Genomic DNA, 24,837 nt, shown 5'->3' with positions numbered 1-24,837 from the left:
GTGCAGTGGCTGAGTGATAGAAGCAGGGAGTGAGTGATGTAGGTGGTGAGAGGACCATGCAGTGGGAAAGGGATGGAGGGAGTGAGAGGTGCAGGGGATAAGTGGTGGAAGCAAGGAGTAAGTATTGGAGGTGGTGAGAGGACCAGGAGGTGAGAGAGTGAGAGGTGCAGGGGCTGAGTGATGGAAGCAGGGAGTAAGTATTGTAGGTGGTGAAAGGACCAATGAGTGAGAGAGTTAGAGGAGCAGTGACTAAGTGATGGATGCAGGGAATTAGTAATATAGGTAGTGAGAGGTGAGTGGTGGAAGCAGGGAGAGAGGACCAGGTGGTTAGAGAGGGATGGAGAGAGTGAAAGGTGCAGGAGCTGAGTGATGGAAGCAGGGAGTTAGACATGCAGTGGGCTTACATGATATAGGGCCTAATTCAAGGTTGATTGCAAAACAAGATTTTCCTCTGATGGGCAAAACCATGTTGGTCATTCCGAGTTGATCGTAGCCAGCAACTTTTTGCTGCTGCTGCGATCAACTAGTCCACGTCTATGGGGGAGTGTATTTTAGCTTAGCAGGGCTGCGATCGTTTGTGCAGCCCTGCTAAGCGAAAAAAAATTCTAGCAAAACAAGACCAGCCCTGGACATACTTACCCTGTGCGACGATCTCATCGATGTTGGGGCCGGCTTTGACGTCAGACATCCGCCCTCCATTCTCCTGGACACGCCTGCGTTTTCCTCACTACTCCTCGAAAATGGCTCCAAATGGCCACAACGTAACCCGGCAACCCCTGTCGCCAGGCAACGACGTGCGTGCGCAGTGTGGCCGCCGTGCATGCGCATTCCAGACCCGTTCGCACCGCAGAGACAAACCGCTGCATGCGAATGGGTCGGAATGATCCCCCATGTGCACTACAAGTGGGGCAGATATAACATGTGCAGAGAAAGATAGATTTGGGTGGGGTGTGTTCAAACTGAAATCTAAATTGCAGTGTAAAAATAAAGCAGCCAGAATTTACCCTGCACAGATTTTTTAAAAATACCGAAAGCTTCTGGGTGCCTGAGGCAGCCCCAAGACCCCCCGCCATTATATTAAAATTTCCATACCCCACCTCTAAATTCCCACTTGAGCATTGTATACAAAAGAAAGAAAAGAAGGAAAATATATATATATATATATATATATATATATATATACAGGTTGAGTATCCCTTATCCAAAATGCTTGGGACCAGAGGTATTTTGGATATGGGATTTTTCCGTATTTTGGAATAATTGCATACCATAATGAGATATCATGGTGATGGGACCTAAATCTAAGCACAGAATGCATTTATGTTTCATATACACCTTATACACACAGCCTGAAGGTAATTTTAGCCAATATTTTTTATAACTTTGTGCATTAAACAAAGTGTGTGTACATTCACACAATTCATTAATGTTTCATATACACCGTATGCACACAGCCTGAAGGTCATTTAATACAATATTTTTAATAACTTTGTGTATTAAACAAAGTTTGTGTACATTGAGCTATCAAAAAACAAAGGTTTCACTATCTCACTCTCACTCAAAAAAGTCCGTATTTCGGAATATTCCGTATTTCGGAATATTTGGATATGGGATACTCAACCTGTATATATATTTAAATAGCCTAGAACCCACAGCACTAATACATCCGCGGTGCCAGTGGTATTTGTGGTCACACCATTTAAATAAAATAATCATACAAATTCAGCACTCACCTAATATTAACATTTCAAACTGTAATTCATCTGAATTCAGGGAATGTTAGTTCCAAATTATTGCAATAGTTTGTTAAGATGACCAGCCCCTTCACGGCCATTCCCATTTGGTCGGCCCCTACACTGACTTCTGAGCAATGCTCTCAGGCATCTTTTGGATTTTAAATACACAGTATGCTTCTATCATGGGTTTAGGCCCTGTCTCACTCTTTTAAAGAGACAGGAACCACACCCAAGCATATCAGTTAATAAACACCTGGGGAATTTCTTAACATTTAATTTACATATGGACAATAGGGGTACAAGAAAAAGTGCGACCACAAAAATTTTATATAAACAATAGGCTAGAACCCACAGCACTCATACATATAGAAGTCTAAAGGACGAAACGCGTTGGACTTTCCCTCTATGACCTCCTGCTTACTAAGCTAAGAACCTCCTTTTTTTATATATCTCGATTTTTATTCAAGTGTTTTTTTATTAATATACGTAATCAATTGCTATTTATTCATGCTTTTATAACAATTGTTAACTATGTCTAAAATAAAATTCCCCTTTCTTTATTCTGAAAAAATATTTTTCTGGAAAAAAATGTTTGGGTCCTGCTTATTAGAGCTACATACAAACATATAGACACCATTGGTCGCTTGAACCCCAATCCCCTTATTTTTATAATTGTTTGCTACAGTATCTTACCAATACTGTGTACTTAAGGGTCAGCTGACGCCTATATCATTTAGGAGTGTCTCTTAAAACAAAAAATATTTCTTTTTTGTTTATACTGGTGGTCATCATCACAAGTGGCGCTGCTTTCTTTTCATATTATATATATATATATATATATATATATATATATACACATATATATATATACAGTATATATAGTATGTAGTGGGTCCTACAGAGGGCACCAGGCCGAGTAATTTTTATAATGAGAATGCTGCCTGTCTGGACTATTTTATATAGTGAAATACGACTGTACAGTATGTATGTAAGTATGTTTGTTCTTCATAGGCTCCTACATGTCTTGATGGATCTCGAGCAAACTTGGTACAAATACCCTTCATAATCCAACTTAAATTACTGGCAGAGTTTAAATTTAAAAAAATCCACCCCTTTTGGGGCCAGGACCATATATATATATATATATATATATATATATATATATATATATATATATAAAATGCATTGCTCTGTTTGGGAGTGAGAGAGAGGAAAGCACAAGAGAGAGGTGAGGGGCGAGGACAGACAGAGAGAGTGAGGGGTGGGGACAAAGAGAGGGAGGTGAGGACAAGAGAGAGAGAGAGGGAGTTAGGCACAAGGGAGAGAGGAGGGATGAGGATGGACAAAAGAGACACTACTGTGCGGCATAATGTGATACTGTGCGGCATAACGTGAATAAGAGACACTACTGTGTGGTGTAATGTGATACTGTGTGGCATAATTTGAATTGGATTGAATTGAATTGAATTTGAATTGGAAGTACTATTGTGTGGCCACGCCCCTTCCCCACAAATCCATGCCCTTTTTGATACACCCTCCTTATTTAAAATATGTGTGTGGGGGGTGGGGGGTGGGGGGTGGGAGGGGGCAGCAGCAGCCCTTACATTGCCAGGGGTGTTCGGACCCCTAGATCACCCCTGCTCCAATACCATTGGAGCTTTCCTAGCCAGGGATAAGAAATCTAAGCAGGTAGCAAAGGCAGCTTCTGTTATAGTGGCAACATGGAGGAGCATTTATAAATGACTGATACTGCAATTTCACAGTCTATCCTACTAACCAGACTGCCTAATTATATCTTTACCTAACACTGAGACTAACTGCTGTGTATACGAACTACATAGAACTCCAGTAATAACCAAATAACATTGACTGCTTTCTTGACACAAAAAATAGTATGGACTGCCATCCCTGAGAAATATGTCCCTATTGATATTTACATTCTGGTCAGAATTCTAAGTGCTCATAGGAGCTAATTTAATCCAAGTTTTAATTTATTTTATGTATTGTTTGTATGTATGTGAACATAGCGGTCGGTAGTTTATCACATTAATGTTGTTTTAAAAAATGTTATTGGATAATTAAATACCACTCTTTCACCAGTGCGATCTTACTATGTTTGCTTCTTGTTCTACGTTGAGAGTTGAGTAATCACAGGCCCAAAGTACATTAAGACCGCAATGGGGTTCAGTCCATCAGGTAGAAGTTAGTGAGGCCACATTGCTCCGGGCACCGTGATTCACGGGAGATGTCCCTGTCCACAGCCGGAGGACCTAGGTGGGCAGCTGAGCAGGGGCAATCTGTTGTGCCAGCATTTTAGAGATGGGGATCTGGTGCTGCACGGTTCTGTTGGGCTTGCAGGTGGGGGGGTGCGGTGCTGCAGGGTGCATCACACAGTGGTGGTACTTATCTACAAGCTACAAGAATCAGGGCTAGGAAGCACAATATGCACTTGGGTCAAAAACTGGTTAGATAATAGGGAGCAGCGCATTGTGGTTAATGGATCTTTTTCAACTTGGACTGAAGTGCTAAGTGGTGTGCCGCAAGGCTCAGTATTAGGACCGCTATTGTTCAATATTTTCATTAACGACCTAACAGAAGGTCTAGAGAGCATGGTGTAAATTTTTGCAGATGATACCAAATTGTGTAAAGTTATAAATGCGGAGGGGGATGCTGAGTCGCTTCAGAACGACTTAGTTAAATTAGAAGCTTGGGCAGCGAAATGGAGAATGCGCTTCAATACAGACAAGTGTAAGGTAATGCACTATGGTAACAAGAACAAAAATAACACCTACCTACTAAATGGGGTAAAATTAGGGGATTCTGTACTGGAAAAGGACTTAGGTGTCCTCATAGATAGCAAACTAAGCAGTAGTACCCAAAGTAGGACTGCAGCAAAGAAGGCTAATAAGATATTAGCATGCATAAAATGGGGAATTGATGCTAGGGACGAGAGTATTATACTCCCGTTATATAAATCACTTGTGAGGCCACACCTTGAATACTGTGTACAATTCTGGGCACCTTACTATTAAAAAAAGGATATCCTGGAGCTAAAAAAGGTTCAAAGGCGGGCGACCAAACTAATTAAGGGTATGGAGACGCTGGAATACGAGGAAAGGCTTGCAAGACTAGGCATGTTTACACTGGAAAAGAGGAGATTAAGAGGGGTCATGATCAACATTTACAAATATATAAGGGGACATTATACAGATCTTGCGCAGGACCTGTTTTTGGTTAGATCAACACAGAGAACTCGTGGACACTCGCTCAGGTTAGAGGAGACGAGATTCCGCACAATACGCCGTAAAGGCTTTTTTTACGGTAAGGACGATGCGTGTTTGGAATTCCCTGCCTGAGGGAGTTGTAATGGCCGAATCAGTCAACACCTTTAAGAATGAGTTAGATAAATTCCTAATGGATAAGGATATCCAGGGTTACGGGGCATAGTCACGCACTATGGTTATTATAAAAAAGAGGGGTAAAACGTAACGGCAGTCATCAACTTCAGTCAAAATTTTCTACAAAATAATCGTGCATAGGAGACCACAAATAGGTTGAACTCGATGGACAATTGTCTTTTTTCAAACTTAGATACTATGTTACTATGTTACTATGTTGGTGCAAGCAATCACAAATGGAGCTGCGTAGCAAGGAGGTCAGCAGGAAGCGGTGTGCATGGAGGTGAGACACGATGCAGAGTATGGTGCTCTGTAGAGCCTGCAGCCAAGCTCAGCAGATGCAGGATGCCGGGTATTGCAGGTGGGGGAGCGCTGCTGCAGGGTGCATCATGATCAAAACAAGGGTGTACGGAGGTCAGCAGGCTGCATGGAGGTTTTCGCGGTGCTGGGCCTCTCCCTGGGAGCACTTGAGAGTACTGGATATGGAAACAGGTGTTCGTATACCATTCTATATACACACACGCAGCAGGTATATAGAGCCCTGTGTAGCAGAGAGGGCAAGCTGTAGGGCTGCACAGGGGTCTGCCTGGCAGGCATGCTGCTTCTACTGCGTATTGGTGCTCCCCTCAACTCTGCTGCACCCCTAGCACTCCCTTCCCCAGTTACAGCCCTGGTTGAGGTCACAATCATATCTCTTCTTCATTCTTTTATGCCAAGTTTTTGACATTTTAGCCAGTAGACAGCCAGCTTTATTCCCCCATCAAAATTACTTATGTTTGGTAAAAAGAACATCCTTCTTGGTCTGGGATGGTTATCTAGTAATTGCTTTGCCTGTACATATAATGCCTCAGAGAGAGAGTCATAAGCAGACTTGGCAATCTTCCACGTCTAGATACATATACAATGATTTGCCACCAGAACACAATCAGAGTATCTCATGCATCTAACTTATTATCCACATAATTCATCAACTGGGTAAGAAGAAAATGTTTTAATTTATCAGATGTGTATAAGTATTTTGGGAAGCGTCCAAGGCATGGACCCACTGGCGTATTTACAATGGGTGCAAACAGGCTCCTGGGTTCCAGGGGGGCCCATAACGTACACCCTGCAACCATTTTTTAAATACCTCTCTGGAGTCTTCCTGCCAGCGGCAGCATCTCTAACAAAATCTCCGGTAAATGGTGCGGTGGCCATTTTTCCGGAGATTTGCGCATGTGCAGTAAGGAAATCTCTGGGAAAATGGCCGCTGCACCATTTTCCTGGAGATCTGCGCATGCGCACTAGACTCTGGGACAGCGCTAGGGTCCCCTAGTGATCCTAGTGCCCAGAGTCTACAGCACAGCCGACTAGAGAGGAGAGGAACCAGACAGAATCTGCACATGGACCTCCTCCTCTCTAGAAGCGCCCCTGCATGGGCCACTCTTATCATGTCTCAACACCAAAGCCATAGTCACTGTAGCATGATCGAATACCAGTATCGCATGGGATACCAAAGTGTCAGAAACAAAAAATATATCTATTAGGGCCAAGACTGCTGAGTTAAACGTAAACATTCTGTCAGTTGGATTTAGTAGGCTCCAAATGTCAGTGAGCTGCAGGGTTGTTTTGAGATTTTGAAATTGCTGTCATACAGACTGTGTTCAAGATGGCGGAATTGCTTGCCTGTCAATGGAGGGGTTCTCCAATGAGTTAAAGACATCAAAACCAATGGAAAATTGGAACATTGGGCCAAGATTTGTGTTATATGACCAGTGAGCTCATGAGGGGCCACATTAGGAGCATAAATGTTAACCAAGGTATACTGTACTTTGAGTCCCAAATCTCTACAAGCAAGATAAAATACCTACCAGATTATTTAAAATTGATTCATGCAGATTTGTGTGGAAAGGAACAGCCACTCCCCTGGCCTTTCTGCAGTAGCTAACTCGCCATCACATAATCCCCTATCCAAGGAACCACTGTGGAACCACTGCCCTTCATCCAGTAGGTCTCCTGTAGAAAAATGATGTCTGTATGAAATTTTTCAAATGCTTGGTTACGCTCTTCCCATTTAATAAGCAAATTTAATCCTCACATGTTCCAAAAGAGAAATTTCAATTTAGTACTAGGAATGGCAGTTGTCAACCCACTGATATCATAAACCATAGTCAACCTATTCCCATCCTCAAAGAACTGCCCTATTCTTAGTCCTAGTGGAGAAATATGTCATACTCTTTTAATGTGTACATTTTCCATGTTGTATGGTTTACTATGTTATTATTAAATATAATCCAAATATTGTTTCTCCTTTTTATTTTAAACCTGTTTTTAATTGACTCATTTGGGGTTTCCACCTCCATGTGCTGCATATATTTGATTTGCTAAATGCAAGATTCTCCATATATGTCTGTAGGTCAAAATTTGTGCTATGTGTACACAATATAACTATGTATATATAATATATATAAAACTATATTTAAGAGCAATAAATATATAACTTATTTTTATATATAATTAGCCCCTCCTTATAGACATTCTTTTTAGTTATAAAGTGAATTTTCCATGTTGAACTTATGGGATCAGTCAAGTGACTACAATGCAAACATACTCTCTTCTACTATGAAATAAAATTTTGACTTCAAGTATAGGCAGAAATGTTACAGTGTTTACTAGTTAAATCAGTGGTTTCCAAACTTTTTTGAATCACGGCGCCCTAGAATATCAGATTTTTTTTCACAGCACCCCTAGTCCAAAAATTTCTTATTGAGAAATTTAGAAAGAAATATTACATTAAGTAAATCGCGTTTATATGTCATCCTTAGGGTCAGTTGTGTGGTGAGGGACAAGATTTGCTTCTGTTTGACCACATATTTTATGACTGGCAGCCACCAGCACTGGTTTTGCCTATTATATTGACTATGAATAATTTGAATTGGTCCTGGACCACCAACCCAGGGCACCCCTGCAAGTGTCCCGAGGCACCCCAGGGAGCCACGGCACACAGTTTGGGAACCTCTGAGTTAAATTTATGTATACTGCTGGTCTCTGCACACCTGATATTTAGAGATATGCGGTCTGGTTCTTTAGAAATCCAAACCCACACAAAGTTTGCAGATCTGGACCGAGTACATTGTTCAGATCTTCCCACGGCTTGGAATTTGGATTTTGAATCAGAGTTTCGGTCTTTGGATTGCAAAAATTACATGACAATAGCTATTTCCATCCATTTTCAAAAAATCCAAAGCCCAAGATTCCAATCTTAAATCCTAATTCCAAACCAAAACAGTTGAGGGTGGTTTTGAAAAATAATTCCAAAACCAAAACATGACAATTAAATTAGAACCAGAACCAAAACACGAGACACTGCGCACATCTCAACTGATATTGCAGAGAGTATTCTGTTATCTTGAGCTCAAGTGGGAAACTCATGATACCCAAAATCACAGATTGTTGCAGTAATAGAATGTATATTGGAGGCCTCAATTAATGATTAATGTCCTGGCATCATTTTATCATATTATTTCTAAAGGAGGGTCATTAATATTGAGTGTTTACATTGAGTGATTTATTAATTGAAGAAGGCCAAAAATGCCTCGTTACTAGGGTAACCTTATTTTACTACAGTAGTCTCTTATTCTTGGTTACTCCATTTTTTTGAGTAGCTTAATATACCGTAGAGATCCCTCAGGGGTAGATTTTGTTTAAAGTCTAATGAAAAAATGTACTTGCTGTTCATATACTAAATGCTTTATAAAAGGGAGAATGTTTTACTATTAATGTTTAGTGCCAAGAGTTAAGTTATGTCCTTATTTTTTGGCAGGAGCTGTGCCCTCAGATGCCTGATATAAAGTTCAAGAAAATTGACATCACCACTGCAAAAGTAACTATATTGTCAATGTATTCTAAAATGCCTGTATAAATGAAATATAAAGTTCGTTTTTCTGTGTTTCTGTAATACTGCATTATGTGTCATCTGCAGGAACTTCTGGATAGTTTTGACATCAATGGTGTACCGGACATCTTTTTCTACAATAAACGCAGACCGGTAAATTAATTCATATATATCCTGTTATTTGATAACATGGCATAATGTCATAGCTATAGATATAGATGTCATATTCTGGATGTGTCATAGGGAGGACAGATAAACCAGCTGATATAAATTAATAAGATTTGTCTGCATTTATAGGAGTGTGTACAGATTGAATCACTAGATTTAGCGTTTAGTCACTATATCTGTGTACAGAATGAGCTGCATTATTAATGCTATTTAACACTCTGCAGATAACTCTATTCTCTGACAGTATCTGCCCATTGTAAGAAATTAATGTGTTCCTTTTGCTTTCACAATATCTTCCCACATTAATCCACAACTGTCAGGAAGCAGGAAGATTTGAGTTGTTCCTCTGCACATTATTTATGAACCAGAAAAAATAGGACGTCTATTACGGATATTCCAGGGCTCAGAAGTGTGCACACATAGGGTTCTGGGTGTGCCAGGACACACCCTAGTGTTGGACCATGTCATGTGCATTTCAGTAAAATGAATAGTGCCGCCGGCATTCCGATGAGATGACAGCGCCGGTGAGTGAGTCCATGACTCACAAGAACTTGCAGTGTAGCCTTACCTTTCACGTTGCACCCTATTTATTTCTGCCCAGAGGAGTTGCAGATAGAACAGTGCAGTGAGCAATACCATACATGTACCGTACTATATAAAGTACACGGTATAGTTATGCTTGGCATATTATGAATTGGTATCGCCACTGCGTGACATAAAATGGTCATAGGTAAGTGAGGTCGATGGAATGGAAGGAATTAATGGGGTATGTGGGGAAGTTGGGTGGACATGATATGAGAAGGATTGAACAATACATGATTAGAGGGGGACTAAATAACACTACAATAGTAGTAGAAATACCCGTGGGTGATGCTAGGTATGGGTGGGTGATGCAGAGTATTCATCTATAGATTTCCCATGGCAGTACACACCCTAATGACATGTGCTGCACACGCCTATGTTGGAGATCACGTATAGTTGGTAGGGAAATGGGTTTAAATCACATCTAAAGAAAGTGCATGCAAAAATTGCCTGCATATTGTCATCCAAATATAGAGTTTCAGCTGCAATCCAGGTGCATTCTAATGGCTTGACACTCCTGCATTTTTCCAGACACTTCCTGGAAACGGTCAGTTGCCACCCACAACTTACCTCTTCCTGTCAATCTTCTTGCGATCGCCAGTGCGATCGCTTTCTTCATCCATCCCATCGCTGACTGGTGCTCCCTGGCGCTAAGGGCCAACGTGCCTGCGCATTGCGGCACATACGCATGCGCAGTTCAGACCCAATCGCTGCTGTGCGAAAACGCACAGCAGCGATCGGGTCTGTATTAGGCCCTATGAACATTCTAGCCCCATCTTCCTTTTTTGTTTTTGAAATGGTGAGATAATTACAGATTAAGGGAGAATTCACTAATATGAGAGGGCGAGGAGGTCCATTGAGAGAGACCAAAAGCTGATGTGAGGGATTAAAGTTTAGAGGCAGGGCCGGGCCAGACTGCCCATCTGGCACTTCTGGCAAATGCCAGAAAGGCCGATGGGCAGGTGGGCCGGTCCAGTCACAAAGAGAGCTGGGAAGGCCGTGCACAACGCAGCTGCCCACTCTCTGTTTGTGCCCCCTGCTGCCTGAAGTACCAGTTCTAACAAAATTGGGGGTGTAGCGCGAGTCCACACCACCATAACATGCAGCACGCCCCCTTTCGCCGAGTCCATGCGCCCCGCCCGTAGTGTGCATTTCTACAAAATGGGGGGGGGGTGGCGAGTCCACACCCTCCTGACTCATGGCACGCCCCCACCCCCTGCGGCATGCCCGATGCGTACACCCTCTGCACCGTGCACGTGCATGAGAATGCCAGGTCCGAATTCTGGCCCCAGTCCGTCCCTGGGCAGAGGGGATTATCAATAGGAATACTGAAGTCACCTAAGATGAGGGAGGGAAGTCAGAATAGTGGAAGGTGGGGGAATCAGGCACCAATGTTATTAAATTTGAGATAAGAAAAGGGGGGCAATAGAAAACAGCTGATAAAAGGAGAACAGGATGAAAGTGGCGAATAGACTGAAGCTCAAAGAAAGAGAATGACAGGGAACATTTTGGTGCTACAGTATGAACTGACAAAAATAGCAGGTAGAGAGAAGTACCTACATAGCCACCTTGCTGACCCCCTAGATGGGGAGGTATGGGAGACTGAAAGACCACCAGAGGAGAGGGCGGCAGGAGTAGTGGTGTCACATGGGGAGATCTGAAATTCATTGATGGTTTACTACATTCAGACCTGTCTTTCTAGAGGGTGCAGGAGAGAGGGACAGCGTGTAGGAGAGAGATATGAATGCGGGTATCAGGGTTCTTTGGAGAAGGGATATGGGGAGAGCACCTGGTTAAAGTGAGAGTTGGGGTAAGGATGGAAAAATCAAATTGTGGCAAGGATGGGAATCAGGGCTTAGTGGGCGGGGGCAGTACAATGAGGAGAGTGAAAGAGGAGAGGGATTAACAAAGGGAACTAAGAGAGACCAAGATGACGAGGAGGACATTAGTGAGAGGTGAAATATATAGAAGAATAGCGTGCCAGGCTAAATAAATGTGTATGTGTGGGGCAGGGGTGAAGGGCTGGGAGGGGTTTGGGCAGTTGAAAAGGTGGGGGGGGGGATTGTGTGGATTAAGGGGATGGCGGAGAAGAATTAGCATTAATATATTATAAGGGCACGGTCGTGCCCTTATATTAAGGCTGAATCGAACAAACGGAATTCTCCCATAGGGAACTTCTGAGATGGGGGCATGGTGTTTGAGGGGCTACACCTCAAAACTGATTGGACGTACTGAGCTGAAATTTGGCATGGGAGCGTAGAATCGTCACCCGGTGCTGCATGCCAAATTTCAGGGCAAAATAATAAAAATTGAGGAATTGGGAGTAACCTAAAGTTCCAACTGTCAGTTTTTTTCTGCCACTCCCTCAGTGGCTTTTTGACATGGTTTTCCTATAGAGTGAATGAGGAGATTTTTGGGAAGGCATAACTCAGGATAGGGGACGAATTAAGACTTGGGGTTTGTTTTACTAGATAGAGTATGTCCCTGTGTAGTGCCTTTTGGGGTTGTGGTTTTTCAGAAAGTTATAGGTTTTTTTTAATGAAGAGAAATATGCCCCATTATAGAGATAGGGCATCTCAATTTGTTGCGCCTGCGCAGTGGCCGCCAGCAGGGGGTGTACAGAGAGTAGCTCTGGCAGTTGGGCACGAGGAGACAGAGAGGGAAGGAGTCACGTGGAGCTGCAGGAGGACAGCCAGCGGGAGGAGATCGCCGGAGCTGCACACCGCTGGGTGAGTATTATCAGGCAGCCCCCCACTGTGTACCCTGCTTCTTTTCCCCGTTCCCCCCTGCGTGTCCGGCCACACTCCCCTCCCGCTGTGTGCGCGGCCGCCAGCCTGACCGCTCCTGGTGGCTGCCTGCGTCTCCTCTGCCTGTGGTGCCGTGGGCTGCCCGCTGCTGTCGCTCCTACTGTCCCCCCGCGGCTATCAGGCGTAGCGGATTACCGGTGAGCCGCTGGCCGGTGCTGGCGCCGCAGGCCGCCTTCTTGGTCAGCTTTGTGACCTGTAACGACGCCCCGCCGGTGCCCGGAGAGCCGCAGCTGCACATTGAGCGGAGCTGGGAGCCGGAGCTGTGCCGGCGCCGTGTGCAGGACGGAGACTTCGTGCGCCACAGTTGCAGTAACTTTTTCCCCCCCTCAATTAGGGGCAAGCTGAAACATGATTCCTCCAGATTGTCCACGTCCTCACATGTGCTGTGCTTTTCACATAGAGATGCTGAGTGCTCAGAGAGAATGCTTTTTGCAGGGCCAGCCTAGAATTCCTGTGGGACAATATTTTCGCAGGGCTGCATTGGTTATTTAAGCTCATAATGCAGATGCTATAATGTGCTTTTAAACACACACAATCTATTCTGTATTTAGATTGAGTTGAGAGGTTTCTGTAATATGTGTGCCGCCCTCCCCCTCCGCCGCTGTGTGCTGCCCCCCCTCCTCCGCTGTGTGCCGCCCCCCCCCTCCTCCGCTGTGTGCCGCCCCCCCCCTCCTCCTCCGCTGTGTGCCGCCCCCCCTCCTCCGCTGTGTGCCCCCTCCCTGCTGTGTGTCCCCGCCCACCCTGCCTCCCTGCTGTGTGTCCCCCCCCCCTCCCTGCTGTGCCCCCCCTCCCTGCTGTGCCGTCCCCCCCACCCGCCCTCCCTGCTGTGTGTCCCCCCCCCCGCCCTCCCTGCTGTGTGTCCCCCCCCTCCCCTCCCATCCCTGCTGTGTGTCCCCCCCCACCCTGCTGTGTGTCCCCACCCCGCCCTGCTGTGTGTCGTCCCCCCCTCCCCTCCCTGCTGTGTGTCCCCCCCCCGCCCTGCTGTGTGTCCCCCCCCCCGCCCTGCTGTGTCCCCCCCCCCTGCTGTATGTCCCCCCCCACCCTCCCCCCGCGCTGTGTCCCCCCCCGCCCTGCTGTGTCCCCCCCCCGCCCTGCTGTGTGTGTCCCCCCACCCTGCTGTGTGTCCCCCCCGCCCTGCTGTGTGTCCCCCCCCCGCCCTGCTGTGTGTCCCCCCCCCGCCCTGCTGTGTGTCCCCCGCCCTGCTGTGTGTCCCCCCCCCCGCCCTGCTGTGTGTCCCCCCCCCCGCCCTGCTGTGTGTCCCCCCCCCCGCCCTGCTGTGTGTCCCCCCCCCCCCGCCCTGCTGTGTGTCCGCCCCCCCGCCCTGCTGTGTGTCCGCCCTCCCTGCTGTGTGTCCCGCCTCCCGCCCTCCCTGCTGTGCTCACCCCCTCCGCCCTCCCTGCTGTGTGTCACCTCCCCCCGCCTTCCCTGCTGTGTGTCCGCCCCCCCCTCCCCCTGCTGTGTGTCCGGCCGCCCCTCCCTCCCTCCCACCCGTGTGTACGGCCGCCCCCCCTTCTCCCTCCCTCCCTGCTGTGTGTCCGGCCACCCCCCCCCCTCCCTGCTGTGTGTCCGCCCCCCCCCCTCCCTGCTGTGTGTCCACCCCCTCCCTGCTGTGCCCCCCCTACCTGCTGTGCCGTCCCCCCCACCCGCCCTCCCTGCTGTGCCGTCCCCCCTGCCCTCCCTGCTGTGTGTCCCCCCCCCCGCCCTCCCTGCTGTGTCCCCCCCCCTCCCCTCCCATCCCTGCTGTGTGTCCCCCCCCACCCTGCTGTGTGTCCCCACCCCGCCCTGCTGTGTGTCGTCCCCCCCTCCCCTCCCATCCCTGCTGTGTGTCCCCCCCCCGCCCTGCTGTGTGTCCCCCCCCCCGCCCTGCTGTGTGTCCCCCCCCCTGCTGTGTGTCCCCCCCCCACCCTCCCCCCGCGCTGTGTCCCCCCCCCCGCCCTGCTGTGAGTCCCCCCCCCGCCCTGCTGTGTGTCCCCCCCCCCGCCCTGCTGTGTGTCCCCCCCCCGCCCTGCTGTGTGTCCCCCCCCCGCCCTGCTGTGTGTCCCCCCCCCCGCCCTGCTGTGTGTCCCCCCCCCCGCCCTGCTGTGTCCCCCCCCCCGCCCTGCTGTGTCCCCCCCCCCCGCCCTGCTGTGTCCCCCCCCCCCGCCCTGCTGTGTGTCCCCCCCCCGCCCTGCTGTGTCCCCCCCTCCCCCGCCCTGCTGTGTCCCCCCCTCCCCCGCCCTGCTGTGTCCCCCCTCCCCCGCCCTGCTGTGTGTCCCCCCCCCCGCCCTGCTGTGTGTCCCCCCCCCCGCCCTGCTGTGTGTCCCCCCCCCCGCCCTGCTGTGTGTCCCCCCCCCCGCCCTGCTGTGTGTCCCCCCCCCCCGCCCTGCTGTGTGTGTCCCCCCCCGCCCTGCTGTGTGTCCGCCCTCCCTGCTGTGTGTCCCGCCTCCCGCCCTCCCTGCTGTGCTCCCCCCCTCCGCCCTCCCTGCTGTGTGTCACCTCCCCCCGCCTTCCCTGCTGTGTGTCCGCCCCCCCCTCCCCCTGCTGTGTGTCCGGCCGCCCCTCCCTCCCTCCCGTGTGTACGGCCGCCCCCCCCTTCTCCCTCCCTCCCTGCTGTGTGTCCGGCCACCCCCCCCCTCCCTGCTGTGTGTCCGCCCCCCCCCCTCCCTGCTGTGTGTCCAGCCACCCCCCTCCCCTCCCTGCTGTGTGTTCGGCCACCCTCCCGACCCCTGCTGTGTGTCCAGCCACGCCTCCCACGCAGCACCTGATACACACACGCAGCACCTGACACAGACACGCAGCGCCTGACACCCACACACAGACACGCAGCGCCTGACACCCACACACAGACACGCAGCGCCTGACACCCACACACGCAGTGCCTGACACACACACACACAGACACGCAGCGCCTGACACACACACACACACACAGACACGCAGCGCCTGACACACACAGACACGCAGCGCCTGGCACACACAGACACGCAGCGCCTGGCACACACAGACACGCAGCGCCTGGCACACACAGACACGCAGCGCCTGACACACACAGACACGCAGCGCCTGACACACATACACTCACGCACCTTACACACACACACGCAGCACCTGACACACACACACACACGCGCAGCACCTGACACACGCACTCACATGCAGCACCTGACACACACACTCACACGCACCTGACACTCACACGCACATGACACACGCACTCACACGCAGCACCTGACATACTCACACGCAGCACCTGACACTCACACGCAGCACCTGACACTCACACGCACCTGACACACACACTCACGCACCTGACACACGCACTCCCACGCAGCACCTGACATACTCCCACGCAGCACCTGACACACACGCAGACACGCAGCACCTGACACACACGCAGACACGCAGCACCTGACACACGCAGCACCTGACACACACGAAGACACGCAGCACCTGACACACACACACGCAGACTCGCAGCACATGACACACACACGCAGACACGCAGCAGCTGACACACACACACACACACACGCAGCACCTGACACACACACACGCAGCACCTGACACACAGACATGCAGCGCCTGACACACACACACACGCAGCGCCTGACACACACGCATACATGCAGCATCTGACACACACATGCAGCACCTGACAGACACACACACACAGACATGCAGCACCTGACACCCACACACACAGACATGCAGCACCTGACACACCCACACACACAGACATGCAGCACCTGACACACCCACACACACAGACATGCAGCACCTGACACACCCACACACTTACAGACATGCAGCACCTGACACACATACACACAGGCAGCACCTGACACACATATATACATGTGGCATTTAACGCACACACGCACAGCACCTGACACACAATCATATACACTCAGAGCACCTAACACACACATACACTCGCAGCACCTCACACACACTCGTATACACACGCAGCACCTGCCACTCACACATATATACACATGCACCTGCCACTCCCACATACATGAACAGCACCTAACACACACATATATACATGCAGCACCTGACACACACATACACGCGCAGCACCTGACAGTCACACACATACAGATGCGACACCTGACACAAACACATACACGCTCAACACCTGACACCCACGTGGCAGCTGACGCATACAAATGCAGCACCTGAGATACACACATACATGTACAGCACCTGACACACACACACACACACACACACACACACACACGTATGTACACGCGTGGCTCCAGGCACACACATACGTACGTACACACGCGGCACTTGACACACACACACACACACACACGTACACGCGCGGCACCTGACACACACACACACGTATGCACACGCGTGGCTCCTGACATCCACACACACACACACACATGTACGTACACGCGCGTCTCCTGACACCTACACGTATGTACGTATATGCGCGGCACCTGACACCTACACGTATGTACGTATATCCTGACACCCACACGCATGTACACGCGCGGCTCCTGGCACACACACACACGTACATGCGCGGCACCTGACACATACACACGTGTACGTACACACATGCACAGCACCTGACAAACACACATGTAGGTACGCGCCACCTGACACACACACACACGTACACGCACGACACCTGACACACACGTACGTACACGCACGGCACCTGATACACACGTACGTGCACGCTTGGCACTGACATGTACGTACGCGCACGGCACCTGACACACACGTACATACTAGTGATGAGTGGGTTCGGTTTGTTGGAATCCGAACCCCCAGAACTTCACCCATTTTACACGGGTCCGAGGCAGGTTCGAACCTTTCCGCCTTGCTCGGCTAACCCGAGCGCGCCCGAACGTCATCATCCCGCTGTCTGGATTCTCGCGAGATTCGGATGTCTGCATTCGTGGAAAGGGGTCCCATGTGTAAACATGGGACCCCTTTCAGTCCGTCTGGTCCGGGTGTTCGGTTTGTTGTTTTGCCAAGTACGTGGATTTAATCTGGAACCTGGATCAGGTGAGTATAATTATCTTTTATTTTCAGGTACCCGTGGATTCTACTTGGAGAAGAGGACCGACTGCTTCGTGTCAACATAGGTAAGTATGTGTGTGTCGGCAGGTGTAAAATAAAGTTATACTTTCACGGTGTCTGTGTCCTGTTTTAATTTGGGTATTTTTTCCCCAGTAGAACTACAGGTACCAGCGGGCCCGTTTTTCTCCCGAATGCTGGTACTTGTGGTTCTCCAAGTACCAGCTTGCGGGGGAGGCTTGCTGGGACTTGTAGTACTACTGGAAAAAACAATATTCTTTCAATTTTCTCAAGGCTATCAGCCTCCCATCCGCAGCCCTTGGATGGGGGGGACAGCCTCGGGCTTCACCCCTGGCCCTTGGGTGGCTGGGGGGGGGGACCCCTTGATTGAAGGGGTCCCCACTCCCCCAGGGTACACCGGCCAGGGGTGACTAGTTGGATATTTAATGCCACGGCCGCAGGGCACTGTATAAAAGTGACCCCCGGCTGTGGCATTATCTGTCCAGCTAGTGGAGCCCGATGCTGGTGTAAAAAATACGGGGGACCCCTACTCTTTTTGTCCCCCGTATTTTTTGCACCAGCACCAGGCGCAGAGCCCGGTGCTGGTTCTAAAAATACGGGGGATCCTCTGTCCGTTTTCCCCCCGGATTTTTAGAACCAGGACCGGCTCGAAGAGCCCGAGGCTGGTTATGCTTTGGAGGGGGGCCCCACGCAATTTTTTTTTCCGGGTTTTTTACATTCCTTTTAAAAAATAATAATCTTTTAAAAAATATATAAATAATACTTGTGCCTCCAAAAAAGACAAACCAAGTACCTAATCCCTTCTAATATAGATATGCTATTACCAAAAAAAAAAACTTTTATTTATTAGATTCCGCCTGCAAAGTGTGGCGGATTGAAAATGATGAATTTACAGTTTAAAAGCACTGTTGTCGAATTTACAAACTTCAATTGAATATACTTTTGTCGAATTGCTGCATTTGTACCATTGCAGAAAAGTAGAATTTGTTAAATGTCGAATTTTAAAAAGTCGAATTTTGAAAGCCTGTAAGAATAGGCCCGCCCCCTTCTTCACATCAGCCGTCCCCTTCTACCCCTGTACCTTGCTCTCTCCCGTCTGTAGGACTAGGCCCCGCCCCCTTCTTACCCTCCTGTGACTGCTCTCTCCTGATAAGTGGACCAGGCCTGCCCCCTACACGCTGCTGGTGTCTTCATTGTTACTTGGTCTGGAGCTTCGTTGGGGAGAGAACTCACGTGAGCTCATTAAGAATGAGGAACTGGGATGTTTTAATTTTATTGTGAGTAGTGTAGTGTGGTGATGTAGTATGTTGTATGTATAGTGTAATTATGAAGTGCAGCATATGGGAGGGATATAGCATAGTGATGTAGTGTGGCATATGTGGGCTGGTAGCGCATAGGCGTGCGTACAGGGGGTGCCTGGTGCGCACAGGCACTCCCTAATGTCCAGCACCGCTGCACGCCACGCTTGCTGTAGCACAGTGATCGCTGAGTGTGTGATAGGTGGAGCCAAGCCTGCAGCCGGCCACCCCACTCCCCTCCCTGCCGTGTGTCCGGCCACCCTCCCCTCCTTGCCATGTGTCCGGCCTACCCCCCTCCTCCCTGCTGTGTGTCCGGTCACCCTCCCCTCCCCTGCTGTGTATTCGCCCAGCCCCACTCCTCCCGCTATGTCCGGCCATCCCCTCCCCTCCCTGCTGTGTGTCCGGCCACCCTCCCCTCCCCTGCTGTGTGTCCGGCCACCCTCCCCTCCCCTGCTGTGTGTCCGGCCACCCTCCCCTCCCCTGCTGTGTGTCCGGCCACCCTCCCCTCCCCTGCTGTGTGTCCGGCCACCCTCCCCTCCCCTGCTGTGTGTCCGGCCACCCTCCCCTCCCCTGCTGTGTGTTAGGCCACCCTCCCTCCTCCCCTGCTGTTTGTCCGGCCACCCTCCCCTGCTGTTTGTCCGGCCACCCTCCCCTGCTGTTTGTCCGGCCACACTCCCCTCCCCTGCTGTGTGTTCGGCCACCCCCCTCCCCTCTTCCCGCTGTGTCCGGCCACCCCCTACCCCCTTCCCTCCCTGCCATGTGTCCGGTCACCCTCCCTTCCCTGCTGTGTGTCCAGCCACCCCCTCCCCCTGCTATGTGTCCAGCCACCCTCCCCTCCCCTGCTTTGTGTATATATATGTATATCAATCAAAGTGTCCTGGAGACAGAGGCTGGCTGGCAAGGGGAGCAGGGTGCCAGCTGTCCCCTGGGTCAGTAAAATGTAAGTAGTCCAGAGCCATCTAGCTGTGGGAGGCAAACAGCGGGCCTCCTGCTTCGACTGCTCTGAGTTATAACGTTGCACCTGCCTAGCTGCTGAACCACAGGGGCTAGCAGAAAATGGCTGCCCCCATAGCAGGCTAAAAGAAAATGGCCATTGCTGACCAGTGGGAAGTCAGGCGTCCTTTCCCAGGACCCTAGTGGCTGGAGAGTGGATAAAGGGGTCTGGGCTTATTGGAGGAGTCGGGCTGCTCTTCCTTCTGCTGGAGTATGTACGGGGAGAAGGAGAGAGGGGGGGGGGCAGAGGCCAGTGCAGTTAGGAGCAGTCTAGAATAGTGCTATGTGAACTCTCTGCAAAAAGAATGAACTTCTGGGCCAGCTTCACCTCTGGAGAGATTGTATTGGGAGTCAACAGCTGTCTGCAAACTAAAGCAGATAAAAACTAGTAACAGTAACATAGTATCTGAGGTTGAAAAAAGACATTTGTCCATCGAGTTCAACCTGTTTGTGGTCTCCTATGCATGATGATTTGTCTAAAATTGTTGACTGATGCTGATGTCAGCCGTTGCATTTTATCACTTTTTGTAGTAACTATAATGCGTGACTATGCACCATACCCCTGGATATCCTTATCCATTAGGAATTTATCTAACCCATTCTTAAAGGTGTTGACAGATTCCGCGATTACAACTCCCTCAGGTAGGGAATTCCAAACACGTATTGTCAGAGCTGGATTAAGGCTTCGGGGGGCCTGGGGTACTTAAGACAGGGGGGCCCTAAGATTTAAAATTAAAATCATGTGGGTTCCGGTAGCAGGTGCTGCTGACAAATGTACCCTCTACCACCCCTGCAGCGGCATGTCTGTTGCCGGGCCTGCTGACCAAGCATAGAGGGCGAGTGTAGAGAGGGAAGGGTCGGGTGGATGATGGACGCGGGTGTAGAGAGCGGGTGTGGGCGGGCGTAGCGAGCGGCCGTAGAGAGCGGGCTGTCGGGCGTACAGTGTAGTCACAGTCAGGAATAGAACTGCGCGCTCTGCAATGAGTCAGCTACAGTCGTGTGTGAGGGGGGTGCTGGACATTAGGGGGTGCCTGTGTGCACCAGGCACCCCCCTCCCCCCGTGCGCACGCCTATGATAAATATGACTATAATACATATATATATATATATATATATATATATTGATAATGTCAATTAATTATCATTAAACATAAAGCTATATACTATTACCTTGGAGCCACTATGGCCGCTAGACCACGTGCACGTGCTACGCACTTCGTACGCTAATTGCGTATGGAGTCCCGCACGTGGTACGCACTTGGCGTACACATGCTACGCTGAGTGTATGAAATACACACAGCGGGCGCACACACAGTTGATAACCTTTAAACCTTGTTACTTGAACACAGTAAGAATATGCTTATACTCTAAACCTTAGTAGTCAAATACTACAATGATGTAACGCTTAAAACCACAAACAATGTGTGTGCTGTTTGAGTGGTTGAGACGCTAAGAAAAGCCCTTTGGAGAGAAGTGAAAACACAAGACAGGGTTTGGGTAAAACCACAGCAGCTCTAACACCGCCGTGGATTATTCAGAGAAAAGGGGAAAAACAATACAATTTATACACTACAAGCTAACACAGAAATCTAACATAATAACAGAACATAACATGAACAATGGCGAATAATTGCAAACAAGGGCGAACAATGGCTACAGAGAAATATACATACGTGGGTAATCTTTTGCACGCGCGACCTGGAATCCAGTCCTCGGCTGTTCAGGAAGAAAGCCTTCAGAGACAATTGAGGCTGGCCAGGCAACAGTGGTCTTTATATACACAACATACATTCACAATACAATGGTATCTGTAATCTCATTGTTCATTGGACACAAGGATGTGTCTCTACATTACAGCAAAGGTCATAGGTGGATTTGAACAGGTGGGCTGTGTCTTTCCCCAACTGCTCAGGTGGGAGGTATCCTCAGGATTCCCGCCGCATGTGTAATAAACAGCAAATACAGTTAATGTTCATAAACTACTTTTGTACATAACTATACGCAGGAGCGAGCGATGCTTTCCTAAATAACATCGGAATATTACCCTTAAAATACCCTACAGCTGGATACTAGAAACCACCTTTCAACCTTTATCTGACCCTTCCTATCATGCAAAGAGGAATCCCTCTGTCCAGGAACAGTTTAAACTAATCATACTTGCTGATATGGTCTAGGTGAATATTAACTATAAAATGCACTAAATGGGTTAAATATGCTATGATCGAATCGCACGCTACATGCTCACAAACTCTATCGTAAATGCGCATACCGCGCGCCAAGCGCATGGCCGTGAAAGCTCTGTTACGCAAAGTGCGAATATGCGCACACACGGCAGAGCGAGTGCACGCGCAGCGGGCATGTGCATGAGGGGTTAGTACAAGGCATATGCATCATGATATTTTTTGACTTTGACAATATATATATATATATATACACACACACACATATATATTCATATATATATATATATACATACAAACACGCGCGCGCGTGTGTGTATGTATATATATATTATATATACACACACACATATATTTTTATATATATATATATATATAAAAACCCAGAACATACTGTAATGCAGCCTTGCGTTTTTTATGTGCTTTTGCACAGGTACAGGTAGCCAAGGAGTCCCCTGAGCTGGCTGAGAATGGGTGCTGGGCTTGCTGCTGCCTCCACGGAGTCCACGGGATGCTGTCCGACTCCACCCTCCTCCTTCCCTGCAGCCTGCGTGCCCAGCCAATGACTGATCCGCAGGCTGCTGTTCCTCACACTATTGGACAGCTGAGCCGTCGCTCAGCTGTCCTTCTATAACAGGCAGTGGAGCCGCCGCCGGGAGCCGGAAGCCAGAGGCGCCAGGGACGGCTATCGCTGAGCTGCCCTGTTGCTGCGTATGGCGCCGGCTCCCGGGAGCGCAGGGCAATACCGCAGATCGGATCTCTGTTCCGATCTGCGGCGGCGACGGGGGGCCCTTTGAAAAAAGGGTGCCCGGGGTACTTATTCCCGGGACCCCCCTCTTAATCCGGCTCTGTGTATTGTCCTTACCGTGAAAAAGCCTTTACGACGTATTGTGCAGAATCTCCTCTCCTCTAACCTGAGCGAGTGTCCACGAGTCCTATGTGTTGATCTGGCCAAAACCAGGTCCCGCGCAAGCTCTGTGTATTGTCCCTTTATATATTTGTAGATGTTGATCATATCCCCTCTTAGTCTCCTCTTTTCCAATGTAAACATGCCTAGTCTTTCAAGCCTTTCCTTGTATTCCATCGTCTCCATGCCCTTAATTAGTTTAGTCGCCCTCCTCTGAACATTTTCTATTTCCAGGATATCCTTTTTGTAGTACGGTGCCAAGAGTTGTACACCGTATTCAAGATGTGGACTCACTAGTGATTTATATAATGGGAGTATAATACTCTCGTCCCTTGCATCAATTCCCCGTTTTATGCATGCTAGTATCTTATTAGCCTTTTCTCTAACGTCCTAGTGGATGCTGGGGACTCCGTCAGGACCATGGGGGATAGCGGGCTCCGCAGGAGACAGGGCACATCTAAAAAAGCTTTTAGGTCACATGGTGTGTACTGGCTCCTCCCCCTATGACCCTCCTCCAAGCCTCAGTTAGGTTTTTGTGCCCGTCCGAGAAGGGTGCAATCTAGGTGGCTCTCTTAAAGAGCTGTTTAGAAAAGTTTTTTTTTTTAGGTTTCATTCAGTGATTCCTGCTGGCAACAGGATCACTGCAACGAGGGACTTAGGGGAGAGATCTCCAACTCACCTGCGTGCAGGATGGATTGGGATCTTAGGCTACTGGACACTGAGCTCCAGAGGGAGTCGGAACACAGGTCAGCCTGGGGTTCGTCCCGGAGCCGCGCCGCCGATCCCCCTTACAGACGCTGAAGAAGACGGCAGAACGGAGGTCCGGAAACAGGCGGCAGAAGACTTCACAGTCTTCATGAAGGTAGCGCACAGCACTGCAGCTGTGCGCCATTGTTGTCACACGGCTCACTGACCTAGTCACGGAGGGTGCAGGGCGCTGCTGGGGGCGCCCTGGGCAGCAATATAAGTACCTTATTGGCAAAATAAATACATCACATATAGCCATTAAGGCTATATGTATGTATTTTAACCCAGGCCAGTTCTTAAAAACCGGGAGAAAAAGCCCGCCGAAAAGGGGGCGGAGCTTATTCTCCTCAGCACACAGCGCCATTTTCCCTCACAGAAAGGCTGAGGGGAAGGCTCCCATGCTCTCCCCTGCACTGCACTACAGAAACAGGGTTAAAACAGAGAGGGGGGGCACTGATTTGGCGATATAAATATATATTAAATGCTATAAGGGAGGAACACTTTTATAAAGGTTGTCCCTGTATAATTATAGCATTTTGGTGTGTGCTGGCAAACTCTCCCTCTGTCTCCCCAAAGGGCTAGTGGGTCCTGTCCTCTATCAGAGCATTCCCTGTGTGTGTGCTGTATGTCGGTACGTGTGTGTCGACATGTATGAGGAAAATGTTGGTGAGGAGGCGGAGCAAATTGCCTGTAATGGTGATGTCACTCTCTAGGGAGTCGACACCGGAATGGATGGCTTACTTGTGGAAGTACGTGATCATGTCAACACGCTGCGAGCCGGTTGACGACATGAGACGACCGGCAAACAAATTAGTACCTGTCCAGGCGTCTCAGACACCGTCAGGGGCTTGTAAAAACGCCCATTTACCTCACGGACACTGACTCCAGTGTCGACGGTGAAGAAACAAACGTATTTTCCTTTAGGGCCACACGTTACATGTTAAGGGCATGAAGGAGGTGTTACATATTTCTGATACTACAAGTACCACAAATAAGGGTATTTTGTAGGGTGTGAATAAACTACTTGTAGTTTTGCCTGAATCAGATAAATTAAATGAAGTGTGTGATGATACGTGGGGTTCCCCCGATAGAAAGTTATGG

At 49.2% G+C, this 24,837-nt stretch overlaps 1 protein-coding gene across 8 annotated transcripts in view; it reads left to right on the top strand.

The window, feature by feature from the left end:
- Positions 1-24,837, top strand: part of LOC134923511 (uncharacterized) — a 210,390-nt gene that overhangs the window by 178,859 nt on the left and 6,694 nt on the right. For all 8 annotated transcript variants that reach the window (XM_063920809.1, XM_063920793.1, XM_063920825.1 and 5 more), the window contains 2 exons: positions 8,937-8,996; positions 9,096-9,161. In XM_063920809.1, coding sequence (XP_063776879.1) covers positions 8,937-8,996; positions 9,096-9,161 — 126 coding nt within the window. The remainder of the gene's footprint in view (positions 1-8,936; positions 8,997-9,095; positions 9,162-24,837) is intronic.

This window comes from Pseudophryne corroboree, chromosome 1 (assembly GCF_028390025.1).
Source record: "Pseudophryne corroboree isolate aPseCor3 chromosome 1, aPseCor3.hap2, whole genome shotgun sequence".
Classification (NCBI taxonomy): Eukaryota; Metazoa; Chordata; class Amphibia; order Anura; family Myobatrachidae; genus Pseudophryne; species Pseudophryne corroboree.
The sequence above is the reverse complement of the archived record's forward strand: the minus strand, read 5'-3'. Positions and strand labels throughout refer to the sequence as shown.